The 16244-nt window shown below is 40.7% G+C and overlaps 1 protein-coding gene across 11 annotated transcripts in view; it reads left to right on the forward strand.

Moving 5' to 3' along the window:
• The first annotated feature begins 9681 nt into the window (after nt 1-9681).
• Nucleotides 9682-16244, forward strand: part of NOVA1 (NOVA alternative splicing regulator 1) — a 156888-nt gene continuing 150325 nt past the window's right edge. For 3 of the 11 annotated variants that reach the window (XM_083838498.1, XM_083838497.1, XM_083838494.1), the window contains exon 1: nt 12543-12679. Coding sequence is in view for 4 of the 11 variants with exons in the window: in XM_083838489.1 (XP_083694615.1) it covers nt 10539-10674; nt 12536-12679 (280 nt within the window). In the remaining 7 variants the exon portion in view is untranslated. Of the gene's footprint in view, nt 10675-12535; nt 12680-16244 lie in introns of those variants that run through there. The other 8 variants (XM_083838489.1, XM_083838492.1, XM_083838491.1 and 5 more) reach the window with 6 other exon arrangements.

Consider the following 16244-nt stretch of genomic DNA (forward strand, 5'->3'; position numbering starts at 1 on the left):
ATAAACTTTAAAAGTAGATCTTATTATAGTCCTATTTTCATGACACATTTACTTTAAAATGATAAACATGTTTAACTGAACCAAATTAATTTCGCTTTAAGAATTTTAACTCTTGCATGAATATGTCTCATTATCTGGAGAAAAGAAATGATGTCCAACTCATTAAATCCAGATCAGGTGAACATAATCTAATCCTATTTTGCAGTGGATTTCCTCCATCAAGTTTTAGGCATTTTATCAGCCAAAATAGTCAGTCTTCATATGCATTCTCTTTCATGAGTCAAGAAAGTTCTCATTGTTGCTGCATTTGCTTAGGTAGAGCCTCCTTAATATGGTTTATTTGAGATATCATTTGATACAAATAAAGATGGAAGAGGCAGGTTCTTAAATTTTAATTTCACTATATTACTTTTAACCTGTTGGAAACATGTTTGAAAAGTCATGGCAATCCAGTGAAGTCCCCAGTGACTGGAAAAGGGGAAACTTAACCTCCATTTTCAAAAAGAGGAAAAAAAAAGAAGACATAGGGAACTACAGGCCAGTCAGTCTCACCTCTGTGCCTCGCAAGATCGTGGAGCAGATCCTCCTGGAAACTATTCTAAGGCATGTGGAAAATTAAAGAGGTGATTGGTGACAGCCAACATGGCTTCACTAAGGGCATAATGTGCTTGATAAATGTGGTGGCCTCATATGATGGGGTTTACAGCATTGGTGGATAGGGGAAGAGCATCATCTACTTGGACTTGTGGAAAGCATTTGACATTGTCCCGCATGATATCCTTGTCTCTAAATTGAAGAGACATGGATTTGATGGATGGGCCACTTGGTGAATAAGGACTTGGCTTGATGGTCACACTGAAAGAGTTGCAGTCACAGGCTGGGTATGAATGGATTGAGAGCAGTCCTGTGGAGGACTTGGGGTGTTGGTTGACGAGAAGCTCAATATGAGCTGGCAATGTGTGCCAGCAGCGAGAAAGCCAACTGTATCCTGGGCTGCATCAAAAGAAGCGTGGCCAGCAGGTTGAGGGAGGTGATTCTTCTCCTCTACTCTGCTCTCGTGTGACCCTACCTGAAGTACTGTGTTCACCTTTGGGCCCCCAACGTAAGAAGGACATAGAAGTATTAGAACAAGTCCATAGGAGGGTCACAAAGATGATAAAGGGGCTGGAGCACCTGTCCTACAAGGACAGGCTCAGAGAACTGGGGTTATTTACCCTAGAGAAGAGAAGGCTCTGGGAAGACTTCACAGCGGCCTTCCAGAATCTAAAGGGTTCAAGAAAGCCTACAAGAAAGCTGGGGAGAGACTAGTCATCAGGATAGGGCTAGTGATAGGATGAGGGCTAATGGCTTTAAACTAAAAGAGGGTAGATTTAGATTAGGCATTAGGAAGAAATTCTTTACTCAGAGGACAGTGAGACACTGAAACAGGTTGCCCAGAGAAGCTGTGGATACCCCATCCCTGGAAGTGTTCAAAGCCACGTTGGATGGGGCTTTGGGCAATATGGTCTAGTGGGAGGCAGGGGGGGCTGGAATTAGATGATCTTGACGGTTCCTTCCAACTCAAACCATTCTATGATTCTATTCCTCTAACAATGAGCTTTGAGGTGGAATGGGATAGAATAGTTCACAAACATAACATCGCTGCCATGACATCCTATCAAGTAAAAAAATACTAGGCATTAACCAACGTTAACTGGCAAAACTGGCAAATAGAAGCTATCAGACTGAACACATCTTTTTATAAAGTTTATTAGACAAATAAATACGGGTTTGAAGGGATTAAAACCCTTTGTTATAAACACATACAAAGATTAGAGTTCATTTCCATTTTAAATACTTACTAACAGGCATACCAAGTGGGGTAAACATGTAGGACAAGATCCCAGGGCTCAGGATTACAGGGATCTAACAGCAGTCAATCCAAAGCAATGACAGCATGCGACAGAGGCAGGAGGTCCACTTATAAATATCTTTGTTGTAAGACATGATGAATCTATAAGCACTGTTGCTAATATGCACAACAATCCTGTGTCTGTATTTTGTGATTTGTATTTTATTTATTGTATTTTATTTTGTATTTTGTGATTTCACTTACAGTGAACAATTTCTGATTCAACATATGAATTTCTCTGTTCCACCGCAAACAACTTAAACCTCTAAATTAAAATAAGAACAAAAAGAATATAAATATTTGTAACTTTTGAAACAGAAGTCTTCCTACTTGACTAGAATATGAAACACAAAATACTCCATAGAAAATTTACAGGAAAAAAAATCAGGCTTCTTTTATTTTTTTATTAAATATTATATATATATATAATATACATATAACATGCAGCTTTTCATAACACTATGTTTATACCTTTTTCTCTTCAACATACACAGTATCTGTATAAAAATTTTTCACCTTAACTTGTGATCTTTAATTATTGGAATGTGCGTCTTTAGTTTTCACCTTTGTAACTGCCCAAATTTTTAATTAAATACCAGCCATTTTGTTTATATATAATTTATTAGAAATTATACATTATATATTCCAACACACTACATATATTTATTCCTGTTCTATATCCCTACATATATGTATGCCAAATTAATTCAAATTGCCCATCACTAGAATATGAATAGACTCTCTTATGGCATGAGAGCTTTGCAGTTCACTTTAATATCTTCTGTATAATTTCCTTCCTCTCTCTACTTATTTTTCCCCCAAGTATTTTGTATTGAATGACTTAAGACCTCTGGAAATCAATAGAACTGTTTGCATCCAGTAGGTCCATGGACTTCTATTGTCAGTCTGGAGGGTTTCCAAAAAAAAAAAAACAAAAAAGAAAAAAAATTCTAAACATAATATACATATGTGGAACATTTAAAGCAATACGTAACTTTTCTGGAAAATGCTTAAAAGTCCACATATTCAAAAATTTTATCAGGGCTGCAATAGAAAGGTTCCCTTTGATTTATGGTATGTTTGGATGAGATTTGGTGGCCTAAATCTGCAATATTGAAGCAATGCATCTCTTTCCCATTGAATTAAAGACAAATGAATCATTAATTCAGCAAGGTAGATGAACACTTTTTTTTTTTCTTTTAAGCATGTAAATTTTTCCATGTTGGTTGAATTTAAAGTCATACATCAACTTACATGCATGCCAATTTCATGATACAGCTCTTTGTGAAACATAAATCAAAATAATATATATTTTGCAACTAACATTAAAATTATAAAGTGACTTTATAGATTAAAAGTAATTAAAGTGAAAGTGGTCTCATATTTTGGTACCTTTTCATGGTTCCAGTTCTGCTTTCACTGAAATAAAATTATAAAATGAATAAACCTCCAAAGTAAATCGTAATTTGCCACCATGTCCTTTTGGCTCAAAATGGTAACTAAATAATTTAGATAGTCTTGTACTACTGATGAGCTCTGTTTTAACCTCACTGCACTAAGGAATACTCTTTGTCTCAAATAGGCAGCATTACAACTAATCCCTATGTTTTTCTTGGACCAGATAGTCTTTGTGCTGCTGATATACAGTTACGTTTTTATGGCAAACAGTGAGGTTATGTGCCAAATCATTCTGACCAATTTATCCTGACAGTAATTTTTATGTGTTTACGCTTCCCCACTAGGAGAATTTTCAATTCAGGGGTATTTTGAAATGGGTGATTTCATGTAGACAGAAATATAAAGCACCGGAACCATTAAATTTTGTTGGTGGAATAGAATAATTTAAGAACAAACTCTAACGTATTTGCTAAACCTTAGGGAAGAATCAGCTGAAGCTCCCAATGTAAACTTGTATTCTTGAAGCTAGTAACTGTTGCCTAAAATCACTCGGTGCTGAAAATTAATTTGTAATCTATTGGCGTATGGATTTTTATAAACTAAGTCTTTAAAAAGAATTTTTAAAGATCACTAGATCTCTTTTAGGAACTTTTCCTATTGCAATGATATTAGAGATGTGACTTTTATTACCATTCCATTGGAAAAAAACCTACTGCTATGCTAATATTAAACTTGTAAAAGGATTACTTTTGCTGAAATAGATTATTATTTGGAAAGTTGATTACAAATTATACTGGTAAAAATGTATTTTTTGTTGGTGGTTAACATAAGTGAGTTTGCTAGTATAATTTTACCAGCATATACTTGTTTTTAATGGTCTCAAGTAATATAGGTATTTGGAGTGAGTGAAATGAACATTGCAACTCAGTTTTTACTACATAGTTGAATGCAAATCATTAAACAGAAAAATCAGTACCTTTGTCTGCACTGTACAATTCTTGTTTTTCCTTTGTCCCCTGTGCAACATGCTTTCTTCCTCCCTTTCCATTCCATTTTCAGCAAGATTTCTGATCTTTTCCACTAAAATAACTCTAATTGTCAACTGAACTTTAGTAAATTTCTAGGCAAAAATCATGAATAAGGTGTGTCATAAGACTATATTTAAAATTATTACCTGTTTTCACTAGTTTTAATTTATGAGTCTAACCAAGACCATATTAGCCTCTTTGAGAGCCTCTCTGAGAGTATGACTGCGCTCTAACAGAGATGCCCTTGCAACCACTTGGGGGTTGCTGCATTATTTCAGTTCTCTCAGTTCATGGGAAGTGGTGTAGTATTGCAGAGGACCAAGCCTGACAACAAAATCAAAGAAACTGATTTTTCTGTTAATATTTCTGTTTCGTCTTTCATTTATCCTAAAGTGCCAAAAATTCAAATAAGTAACACGGTTAGTGATGGGTGGGAAAAATGTTACATAAAATAGCAATGCTGCAATACCGATTCTAGTAACAGAGATTAAAAACAAGTATGCTGATTCCCTGAACAAATACCCTATTTTCCATTCACCAGTTAGATGAATACATCCTGTAGTATCTGGAGTGATAGCTGGCTGTCATGCTTCACCAACATTCTTCTGTAATACAGTGCTAAGAGGTACGCAATCAGTACCACTGCAAGCTGATGTAAACTACACAAAGTGATCCTGCTGTTTCTCACGTACTATGTTACATCAGTGTTTCATTACAATGGCAAGTACCAGTTTCAATCCCTGAATTATCTATTTCAGTATTTGAAAAATAAACAAACTGGCAAGGAGAATACTACTATTGGAAAGCACTTTAAATCATGTCTTCAGTTTCCTTCATTCTAAGAAATAAAAGGTCTTACTGTACAGCAAGATCACCATGGAGATGTCTTTTGGGGAAAATTGTCTAGCCACTGGAGTTTCATGGATCGTGCCCTGATCCTAGTCAATTCCTTGTGAGGGATGAAAAATGATCTTGTCCTGAGGTTACCTTATTTTTCACACTGACACCTGAGGAGGTCCTCACGTAACCCCAAAGTAGAAAGAACACAAGAATAGCTTATAAAACAGATTTTCATCTGTAGGAATTAAGAATTTTGATGAATATTGTGGAGAAGGAAGCAGGTGATCCCTCTACCAAGACATCAGAAACAGCCATTGGTTTCCTACACACACTCTTTCCTTCCACTTGTAAGCAGAGAATTTTTGCTAATATATTCATGTTATGATAAATAGCATGGTCAAATTATTACTTCTTTGAAGTTACCATCCTCAGTTTATTGGAAAAGAAAGCTCCTATGCAGTAATGGTTTACAGTATAAAAGGGTTTAGCAGCTCTCTTCTCTGCTCTTTTCTGTGAGGAATAAAACTGTTAACACTTTACTACTAGTTCAACAGTGCATATAATACAGCCGTGGATAATAAAGGGAATATAAATATTGGAAAACAGATAATCAGGTCCCTTTCTGTCTAAATGAGAGATGTTTAGCTTTTTCCCCTAGCTCTGGGTTTGATCTTCCTAAGATTAACATTGCTGTAATCTAGAAATTCCACTGAAACTTAAAAATATTTACTGATAATTCAGTATTTAAACAAAAAAAAATTGGATAGCTTAATCAAGAATGATAATAGTGTAACTGTTAGACCATCAAAGAAAACAATTCATAAACAGAAAGCCGAAGTTAAAGACTTGAAAGAGAAAATTATATTTTGAGTTCGTAACTAACTGTAGTTTTAGTGCAGCAGAGGTTTGCCAGGCATCACAGCAATCATTCGGTAATGAAAAACTCCCAGTAATAATGGCATTATTTTGGATAAAGACCAAACCTGTTTTCTTTTACCTAAGTTGGATGTTTAAGAGGTATTATTATTCAATTTAATGATTATTGGGCTCTGACATGTTTCCTATAAGGGGAAAAACAAACTGTTCATTCTATTTGCCAGAGGAGAAGTATCCATCACCTCTAAAAGAAACAGAAGGTTGAGTTTGGTTCCTAAGGTGGTCACTGAACCACTAAAATGTGAATCAGTCCCTAATACTGCTCACATTAATTCCTTTGATTCACATATTTTGATGCTCAGTGGAATTTAACCGATTAGGAGGTGTTTACTACAACTTTACCCCAGTTATCCTGTGAATTTCTATTTGTTAAAATACATATTTAATTATTTTGGTTTATGCTTATTCCTAATCCCTTTCCTTTCTAAGGACTGCTCTCATGCCTATGGAAGAGTTTAGTATGAACACAACCACCCACACCACCACCAGCCAAGAACGTTCTTAGAAATAAGGCTGGCAAATTGAACTTCTATTCCATACTACCACTGAACTAACTCTTCCTGAAGCTATAGAATATATTAGCTGGTGGGAGATAAAGAAATAGGAAAATGAATCAAGATGCCAGAACTGAACATTGGTTAGATATGCCAGTCTAGAGCTGATTGAAAAAGAAACACTGATCAGCAGATGAGAGAGTGGGGAAAAAAAATGCTGATAATTATTTATTTTTTCCATTGGTTCTTTCTCCATAGAAATCATGGCAGAGTGGGAACAAAGCTGTAGCACAAGCCTCCACAGCTATTTCCACTGCTACTTCAGACCACAAAAAATGCAGGAGGCTGAGAGTACCGCAGAGTAGTGGGGTTGTTTGCGAATTTCTTAGGACCCATTTCATTCCCCACCACCCATGAAAAAAACCACAGCTTGCAAAAACTACCTGTGACCTCTGCCGCTAGAGGGCTGCGCTTTCTGCCATATGCCCCGAGACCTCACTATCCCTGCTCCAGGCAGGTTACCGGCTGTCACAGGCGGTGCGTTCATAAGCGTGTTCTGAAGCATATCTGTAGTAACTAATAATCTTGTTAATATTAAATTAATAGTTGCTGAAATGTTAATTATAGGCAGCTATTTGCTTAGTTAAATAGAACCACTACTAAGAAACTAGCTGAGAGGGTAGTTCTACAGCTTTAGTTAAATTCTTCAAAACCTGTAAGTCTATAAAGAGCCTACTTATAGGTACCAGAAAATAAATAAATAAATAAATAAAAACCTTGTCTTAGTGGGACTGGGAGATAACGTATCAAGAAATTATTAAACAAAAGACATTCTGTAAAGACAAGGGGAGGCACTTGTCAGACAGCTGTTCGTGAAGAAACAGACTAACACAGGACAGACATCTGCTGAGTCTGAAGAAATTAGGTTTCAGGATTACCATTTTCCTCTGAGCTTACGGAAGAGAGATACACAACACACACACTGCTTATCACATTAAAACCTTTTTTATTCCACACTTCAATATTCCTGTTGTTAGGATGAAACAATACTTTTGTTTAAAGAATGCAATCAACTAAATGTTTTATAAGCTAATTGGAGCTCCCAAAGGGAAGGCTTGCAGGTGCTGAATCCAATCAGATCTGCCACATAATTAAAATTGGTGTGGGGGGCACAGTAAAACAGATGTGGTCTTAAAACAAGAGAATTGTTTGATTCCACGTTACTACAGATGAATGGGGCATGTTCTGTGAGATAAAGGGAGCAGTGTTATAATTTGTACAGTTCTGCTGCGGAAATTAACTAAAGATGGCTTCACTCGAACATTATTGTTTTTTATTTTTGTCTTCAAGATTTTCTATCTGTCATTTGCTCAGTTTACGAATGAAAAGAGCTCCGTAAGACTGATGACCCTTCACACTGGACCCGAGATTCTCAAGTCATGCCATGCTCTTTCTGGCTCAAATACTAATTAAAATTCTTCAACTGGAACTTAGTAAAGAAAATGGAAGAGCCAGAACAGTCCCCAGCTTGCTGTACCATAATTGTGTCAGCAACTGCCAAGGTAACAGAAGCCTAAAATTGTATTTCAGTCAGTAAACTAAGCAATTATGAGTCAGAGTATCTTAGATACAAAGGGTACATGATGAGTAGGAAAGTTCCACTTTTATACAATATTTTTACTGACCATACATGCTATCAGCTTGTTACTGAAACTGCTGCATCTGTTTCATCTGCCTGGGAGGCTAGATACTGCATTCCTGAGACACAATTCCCAAAGAAGTCATTGAAAGTTTCCTATTTACAACGCTGGATCGGCTTCTTAATTTGTGAATGCTTTTGGGCAGGAGTCTGTTCAGATGTTAAAGTGCCCACGTATTAATATCCTATAGCATATTAGCTATCTGGCTCATAATTTATAAGGATTTATAAGGGGATGTGCTGTATTATATATTATGCATGAAATTTGTATTTTAAGCTCTAAATATTGTTTTGGGCAGCATTAATGATAAGTGATTACTGAAACCAAGGCAGAGTCTCCCTGGGAACTCAGAATGGAAACTGGATTTCATCCACAAATAGTCGGGTTTTAAGCTCTCACTGTGAGAGGACTCAAGTCAGCAGCCATTCTGTACACATTTGTAGCAGTACGAATTTAGCACAGAGCGGGGTTTAATGCAATAAATGCGCGTTTCCGAATTTTGTTCAGAACGGATGCTCCAGTGCTGACCGCTACAGCTATGCTTACACCACTCCGGTAATTTTTTCAAAGGCAACGAGTCGACTAAGCTGCAAGGAGTCGAGTAAAAATGCTCTTGCAGCACGGAGGCAGCCCCCCCGAGCCCTGTCACCCCTTCCCTCCTAGCACCTTTCTTTAAGCTGAATCCTGTGAAATTTCTAAACGGGAACAGCCTTCGCTGCAGGGAAACGTCTTCGCCTTTCCCATTAAATATTTACGTAAGGAACGCGGCGCTGCGCCCCACAGCCCCGGCTTAGCCCAGCTGTCACGGCACGAAAATAATATCTTTATTATGCTTCGCCACAAGCCCGCAGCATACAGGCTGCCGCGTCCCAGGCCCCCAGCGCGGCGCTGCCGCTCCGCACCCCCCGGCCCGGAGGAGGACGGAGCCCGGCCCGGCCCGGCTCTCTCCGCGCCTCCTCAGGCGATGGCAGCCGTCCTCCCCCGCAGCTGCGGGCCTATGAGGCGCTGCGCGTAACCCAGGTGACGCCGCATCACGGCGGGGACCCTCCCGGGGCGGGAAGCGGCCTGGCCTCCCCTCCCCTCCCCTCCCCTCCCTCCCCGCACGGCCTCCCCGCCGCCAGCCCCCACCCCCGCCGCAGCGGTTAAACCGCCCCCGCCTCCCCCCCCCCCCCCAACGGCTCTTCCACTCGCGGCCCGCGATTGGCTGCGCACTTCAATCCCAACCTCTCTCTCTTTTGTTCCCATTGGCCAGCTCTCCCGCCCGTCTTGCCGGTAAGCCCCGCCCTCCCTTTTATACCAGCCTTACACTCCCCCCCCACCCCGTCCACCCACTGCCTCCCCCTTCCCGGCCTGCCCCCTCCCCCCCCGCTCTAACCTCTCCTGCCTCGGGGGTTTCTGCGGCGCAGCCGAGGTCGGCGGGCCCGTGCCCGCGGCCGGCCGAGGCAGGCGGCTGCCGGGGCGTCCGAAGGAGGCGGCGGGGCTGGGGCTGGGGCGGGAGCGGAGCCCCGCCGCGCAGCCAGGGACGCCCCCAGACACACACACACACACACACACCCCCGCGTCCCCCCGCCCCAGCCCGGCAGCGAGGGGGAGCATGAGAGCCCGGCAGCGGCGGGCAGCCCAGCCGCAGCGCTAGGGCAGGCAGGGAGCAGAGGGGGCTCGGAGGCGGCGTGAATCATCTCCCCCTCGCTCCCTCGCCCACCATTTACACCGCTCGCTCCCTCCCTCCCTCCTTCCCTCCTCCCGCTCCCCCTCCCTCCCCTTCCTTCTCTGTCTCACTCGTTCTCGCTCCCCTCCTCTCCTCTCCCACTCTCTCCCCTCCTCTCCTCTCCCACTCACTCTGTCCTCTCCTCCTCCCGTCTCACTCTTTTCACTCTCCCCCCTCCTCCTCCTCCCCTCTCCCCCTTTCTCTTCCCTCTCTCGCCCCCCTCGCTCCCCTGTCTCGCTTCTCCTCATCTCCTGACACTGCACTGCAGCTGCTCCTCCAGCCAGCGCTGCCCGCTTCCCTCCCTCCTCTCCTCTCCCTTCCCTCCCCCCGGGTGCCAGATAAACAAGGCGCGCAGCATCCTCGGCAGCCCCGAGCTTAGCTCTACATTTTCGAAAAGGACAAGAGAACGGGACGAGCCCCCTCCCCTCCTCCTCCTCCTTCTCCTCCTCCTCCTCCCCCTTCCTCCTCCTCCTCCTCCCCCTTCCCTCCCTGCCCCCCCACCACAGAAGGGAAGAGACAATTCTCCTCCGAGCAGCAGCAAACATGATGGCGGCAGCTCCCATCCAGCAGAACGGGACCCACACCGGGGTTCCCATAGACCTGGACCCGCCGGACTCCCGGAAAAGACCGCTGGAAGCCCCCCCCGAAGCCGGCAGCACCAAGAGGACCAACACGGGCGGTGGGTATAGCCTCCGTCACCTCCCCCCGCCCAGCCCACCCACCTCTCCTTCCCTCTCCCCTTCCCTACCTGCCTGCCTCCCCCTCACCACCCCCCCCCCCCAAGCATTCCCATTTCTCTAATGTTATCATTCATCAAAATGGCGTCGGTTTTCAGCATCTACCGGGCTTTTTATTTAATATCCACGCCGGGGCTGCGGAGCCGTGACCCCGCGGCGGGGAGGGGGGCGCGCAGGAGGCTCCCGCAGCCCCCCTCGCCCTTTTCGCCATGGGCTGGAAGGAGACGGCAGGCGCGCTTCCCTCCCTTCGCATCCTCCGGGTCACAAGTTGAATTTCAGCCTTGCCTTGCGTTTTTCCTCCTCCTCGGCCTCGCCGCTATTGTCAGCGTGTGTGTGTGCGCGGCGTTTGTTTGTCTGGCTGGGGGCGAGGGCTGGCTGGCGGAGGGGGGGAGCCGTCCCTCCGCCGGGGGGCTCGGCGGCGCGCATCCTGCCCTGCCCGGATGAGATGAGTTATAACGGGACCGGCATCGCCTCCCTTCCTTTGCGCTGGAGTCGTCATAACAATGCACCGAGGCAGAGGTGAATTCGTTTGCCCGATATTCAGAGCAGCGGGCTAACCGTGCGCAGAGCATCGCACGGCCGGCTACGTTCATATGGATGGGCACTATTGTCACACGCAGGCACTGCTTCAGGCGCTCCTAGTCGTGAATAAGAAAAGTGAGGTGAACTTGGATTGCTCCTCTTGCTTGGGAAAAAAAACCCAACAACTTCGTATAACAGATTTCCTGATAAAAATCTTGATATTAAAGCAAATGGGACATGCTCATAATTACTGGGGAGAACCCAAGTCTGGGGAATGAACCAACCCTTATTCTCCTGCACTTTACACAGCCGGTTGCAGAAGGTTTCTCAGACTTCAGTGTCGCTGGATTTAGAATTGGGATGGTAGCACTGATGATTCTAAGGCCGATTCAGTTGTTGAATCAGACTGGGAATCCTTTTCATTTTTATTTTGTATTTTTCATTCATTCCATATATATTTTTCCTCATCCGATTGTGTGCTTTAACGGTAGTGGTGGATGGAGGACTGGTGTTGTCTCGTCACCTTTTAAGTGTATTTGAAATAAGTGACTTAGGCTTTTGATCAATTGGGAAAAATTCTTCTTAATGTCCTTTAATTAATGAGCTTAAAAGAGATCATTGTCGCTTAAGAAGTGCTAAAGGAATACATCAGGATTACTTAGGCAAGTGATTCCATCCGCACCATGTTGAGTTGTTTTCTTGGCAATGGCTGAAATGCTTGGAATAAAACCCCACATTTTGGGTGGGTTATTTGGTAGCAGAGTAGTCGTTTTGCTCACTTAAGAAGAATGCATGCAATAGCTAATTGCTATTCTCATGTGTTTGCTAATGACAAACAAATAGCCCATCAGAATTTACAATTCATTCCTTCTTAATTTTGGCATTTCTTTTGCAGTATTTTCAAGCAAGGTTGTAGTTGTCACTAGGCACGTTTTTGTGCAGGGCTTCATTTTTTTAAAAAGGGGTCCAGTCATTTCTGTGCTGTGGTTACCAGCAGAAAAATCGGAAAAGATCCACCTTTGAAATACAATTTTGATTTTATTCTTTTATAGAATTAAGGAATATATATGGATTCTGTAATCTGCTTAGAATAAATGTACGTATTGTAAAATGTCAAAGGCATAGTCCAAACGTGTCTTGCAGAATGACGCAACTGGTTAGATGTAAATGCATGAATTACTGGACGAGTTTAAAGATGTAACATTTTATTTGTGGGTCTGCGGGGGTGGGGAAGACCAAAGTTTTTAACCCGTATTAACCATGCGTATCTCAATTTTTCAGAGGATGGCCAATATTTTCTAAAGGTCCTCATACCTAGTTATGCTGCTGGATCTATAATTGGGAAGGGAGGACAGACAATTGTTCAGTTGCAGAAAGAGACTGGGGCCACCATCAAGCTGTCTAAATCCAAAGATTTTTACCCAGGTATGTGCAAAAATTAGCCAGTTCTTTATTTTTAAATCCCATGGGATGTATGTACATGTCATGTCAGTGTGTTTCAAATGTTAGCGACTAAGCATCCAGTGCTACTGGAAGCAATATTTATCAAAAAAGTATGCTATGAAGTGCAACAGTGAATATAAATGTTCTTAGTTGGTGTATGAAATGAAATGGGTACTATCTAGTAATTGAACTGCTTGAAATATGTTTAAAGATGTTTGCAGTGTTTGAGAGAAAATCATAGGCATTTTCTGCTTGCTTTGCTTTTTAGTTAAAAAATAAAAAAATCGAGCTTTAAGGAACCAACTTGACAGCTGGCGTAAAAATAATTGTTCGTTTGAAGTTTCCAGACATTGTAATGACAATTAAGCTAGAATGAGTAAAATTGAGAGGCTGCCTCTTAAAGAATGGGCCATTTACTTTAAATCCATTATGTACCTTCTTTATGCCTCATTGCTTTGTTCACTGGCTCTGGAGTGAAGGAAAGAGGACAAGTGCTGCTCTTTAGATATTCTTTATATTATGTTTATCGTGATGGTGGAAGAAAACTCTATTATAAAAGTGAAATGCTTGGGACAAATAAAGATACAGGTATTTTGTATCAGCTGTATTTATGCACAAGAAACAGGTTTTTAATATTGGTGTATGACAACAATAATAAATATCTGAATTAGTATTTCTCCTTTAAGATTTCTAAACGGGGGGGGGGGGGGTCTTACATAATGATACAAAAGATTTTAGCTTCTGCAATTAAATAATATTTTTTTCCTAAAGATAAACAAGGATTTTGTAATTGAACTGTGTTCTTGTAAATTGATGCAAAATAATAACGTAACTAATTCTCTTTTTGGTGTTTTGATTAATTTTGAAGAATAGCTGGTGGTTTAGAATTGAGCAGGTGTTACTGACTTTTCTGTTGGAAAAATGCGAGCTATTTTGCATTTGATCCAGTTTAACAAGATGACTGACTGAATCCTGTAAAACAGTGAAGGTAGTTGGTATGGGCGTAAACAGAACACTAATGTGCTAGTGTTTAGCTTTTCCTGTCTTCTAACTTTAGTGTCAGGCAGAAGTGAATATTTTTTTATTAATAGAGAGATTGTGGTCTCTTTACAATGATGATTTTTGTTATGGAAATTTTAATGCACCTGTTGTATGTCTCCTTAATGAATGCAGTTTATAATACTCACATGACAAAGGTTAAAGTAATGTGTGTAGGTTTTCCTGTTGAAAGATACAGTTTGTAAACTGATGTCTTTGTGAGTTTTTTTTCTTTTTTACTTTTCTTTCCCCTTTGAGAAAGTTAGCAAATAAGGTCCTTTATTTTGAAAGGTATGGTAGGGTGGAAAAAAATCAATGTAGGATTGTGAAAACTCTTGGAAGAAATAAAAGCATTCAAAAGAGCCTGATTGCAGAATTAATAACATAATCTGCGTAAAGAGCCGCAATAGTGAATTAAATTCACTGTCAATAGATGAAAATGAAATAGATTTTCTGCATTATACATGAGGTGGTATCACATGCAAGGATGTTACAGAAAATTGGTGTTTATGAAGAATATTCCAAATACCAAATTACAAGCCTTTTCATTTTACTACAGTTTATTTACACTCTGTTGGAAAGGACGCTGCAAAGATTAGATCTTTTGTTCAGTACTCTAGCATATTTCTTCTGTTTTCTGATTAAATCAGAATTATATATTTCTTTGTGTAGCAAATTGTAAAGATGTAGCAGAGGAACCTTGGAAAAATAAAAATTAGCGATCTAGAATGACATGAGTAAAAATGTTTGCAACAAACACGTTCTCTCTTAAAATCAGTAGCATTAATAATGGTAATAATGTGAATAACTAGGGCAGTGAGGCTCAATCAGTTTCAGTGTAACAGGTGCAAATGAACTTCCAGTTTGACTTTAGACAGTCTGCTTTGAGTTTGCAGCCATGTTGTCATATTGCAAATGAGTGTTTTAAAGAAGTTTGTGACTGATACCTGCTAAAGCATGGCGCAGGTCTGAGAAATGGACTCCCTTGTGGCTAGCTCTTGTTAGTCTTTCTGTTTGCGTATGACCACAAGCCCATGGAATTTTCGGAGGTCCTGGCATTCCCTAAGCTGATCACTTTTGGGTTTCTTCCAGACCCTCATGCTCGTACAGCATTAGGGCAGATGAACTTTGTGCAATAGCTAATATAAATATATGGTTTATTTATCTTACAGAGTTTCAAAACCAATTATTCTGGTTTCATAGTAGAAGTTGCTTACTCTGTTCTATTTATGCATGTGACTAGAAATGCGATTAATGTACATTTCGTTATGGAATGTTCGCTCACTGAAGTTTCTGTGAAACTTTTTCCTTTTTCCAAAAAAGTTTTAGCACAGTCTGAGTAAGTTGCTGTTTGGAAAGTAGAAAGTTGGTTGTAATACAGAAGTCACGCGTAGTTCCTATGATCTAATAGTGTTCTTTCTTTTTTCTGTGATATAGGACTTCAGTATGCAGACTGATTTCTGTTGGAATTAATTTTGTGCATCAAAAGGTGACATAATTACTGAAGAATTATATGGCAGCTCTAATTACAAGACATTGAAGGAAAAAAATCAGCCTTTCACTGAACATTTTAGTTCACAAAATAGGAAACACTACATAAATGCATTACTGTCCACTAGAGTTTTATTTTTGGAGTACACAGCTTATTGTTCTCTTTTCAGGTTACCAGCTGACTTTTTCTAATTGTTTGGACTTCTGCAATTTAAGCTTGGGTATTGTGCTTAAATTATTCCCAATTCCTTTCTGTTCAGTCTTGTCCCTATATTTGTGGAAATGAAGTTAGACTGTCAAAAATACGCCCTATTTGTAAAATAATAGGTGCTGATTTCTTCTGCAGGGAAGTATAGTGTGTGTATTGACTAGCGAGTTCTGGTCCAAAACTTAAATACTGACATAGCCATTCTGCTTTAGTATTGATAAAGTGAGCTCATAAAGTGGCCCTTCTGCGGACCTATGTTTATGTATGGTTGTATTTTGAACAATATGGAAGTTAGTATTTTTGTTGTATTAAGCTCTCATTGTTTTATCTGTTCTTCCATTCTGAATTGTAGCGAGCCCTGGACTGAAAACTACTGTGGACATATGTATTTTTTTCCATTGTGAATGCTGGCGCGCACTCGCTTTCTCTCTCGCTCTGTCAGCGCTCCCCCCCAAGTCTCTCACTCACACACACGCACACAAAATTGTTACATCGCATCAGGTTGTTTATCTTGCAACAGGATCTTGCCTGATCTGAACTTGGTGCTTGAGTGAATTTGAGCTCGGTCAGTGTTTTTTAATTTATTGGAATATGAAGTCATATGTGTACTTAAATTAGATCATATTAAGAGCAGAGATTAATAAAAACATAATTAAATGGGGATAAGGTTTTACTGCTTTTAACAATAGAATAGCTGTGTTGTTTTTGTAACAGATTTCTAATTAGTAATATTTTCTAAATATTTGGAGAATACAGAAGGTCAGAGTTTCCTTCCCCTGCCTCATATAGAGAGTGTATGAAATGTTGTGT

This window comes from Anser anser (genome assembly GCF_964211835.1).
Source record: "Anser anser genome assembly, chromosome: 5".
Taxonomy (NCBI): domain Eukaryota; kingdom Metazoa; phylum Chordata; class Aves; order Anseriformes; family Anatidae; genus Anser; species Anser anser.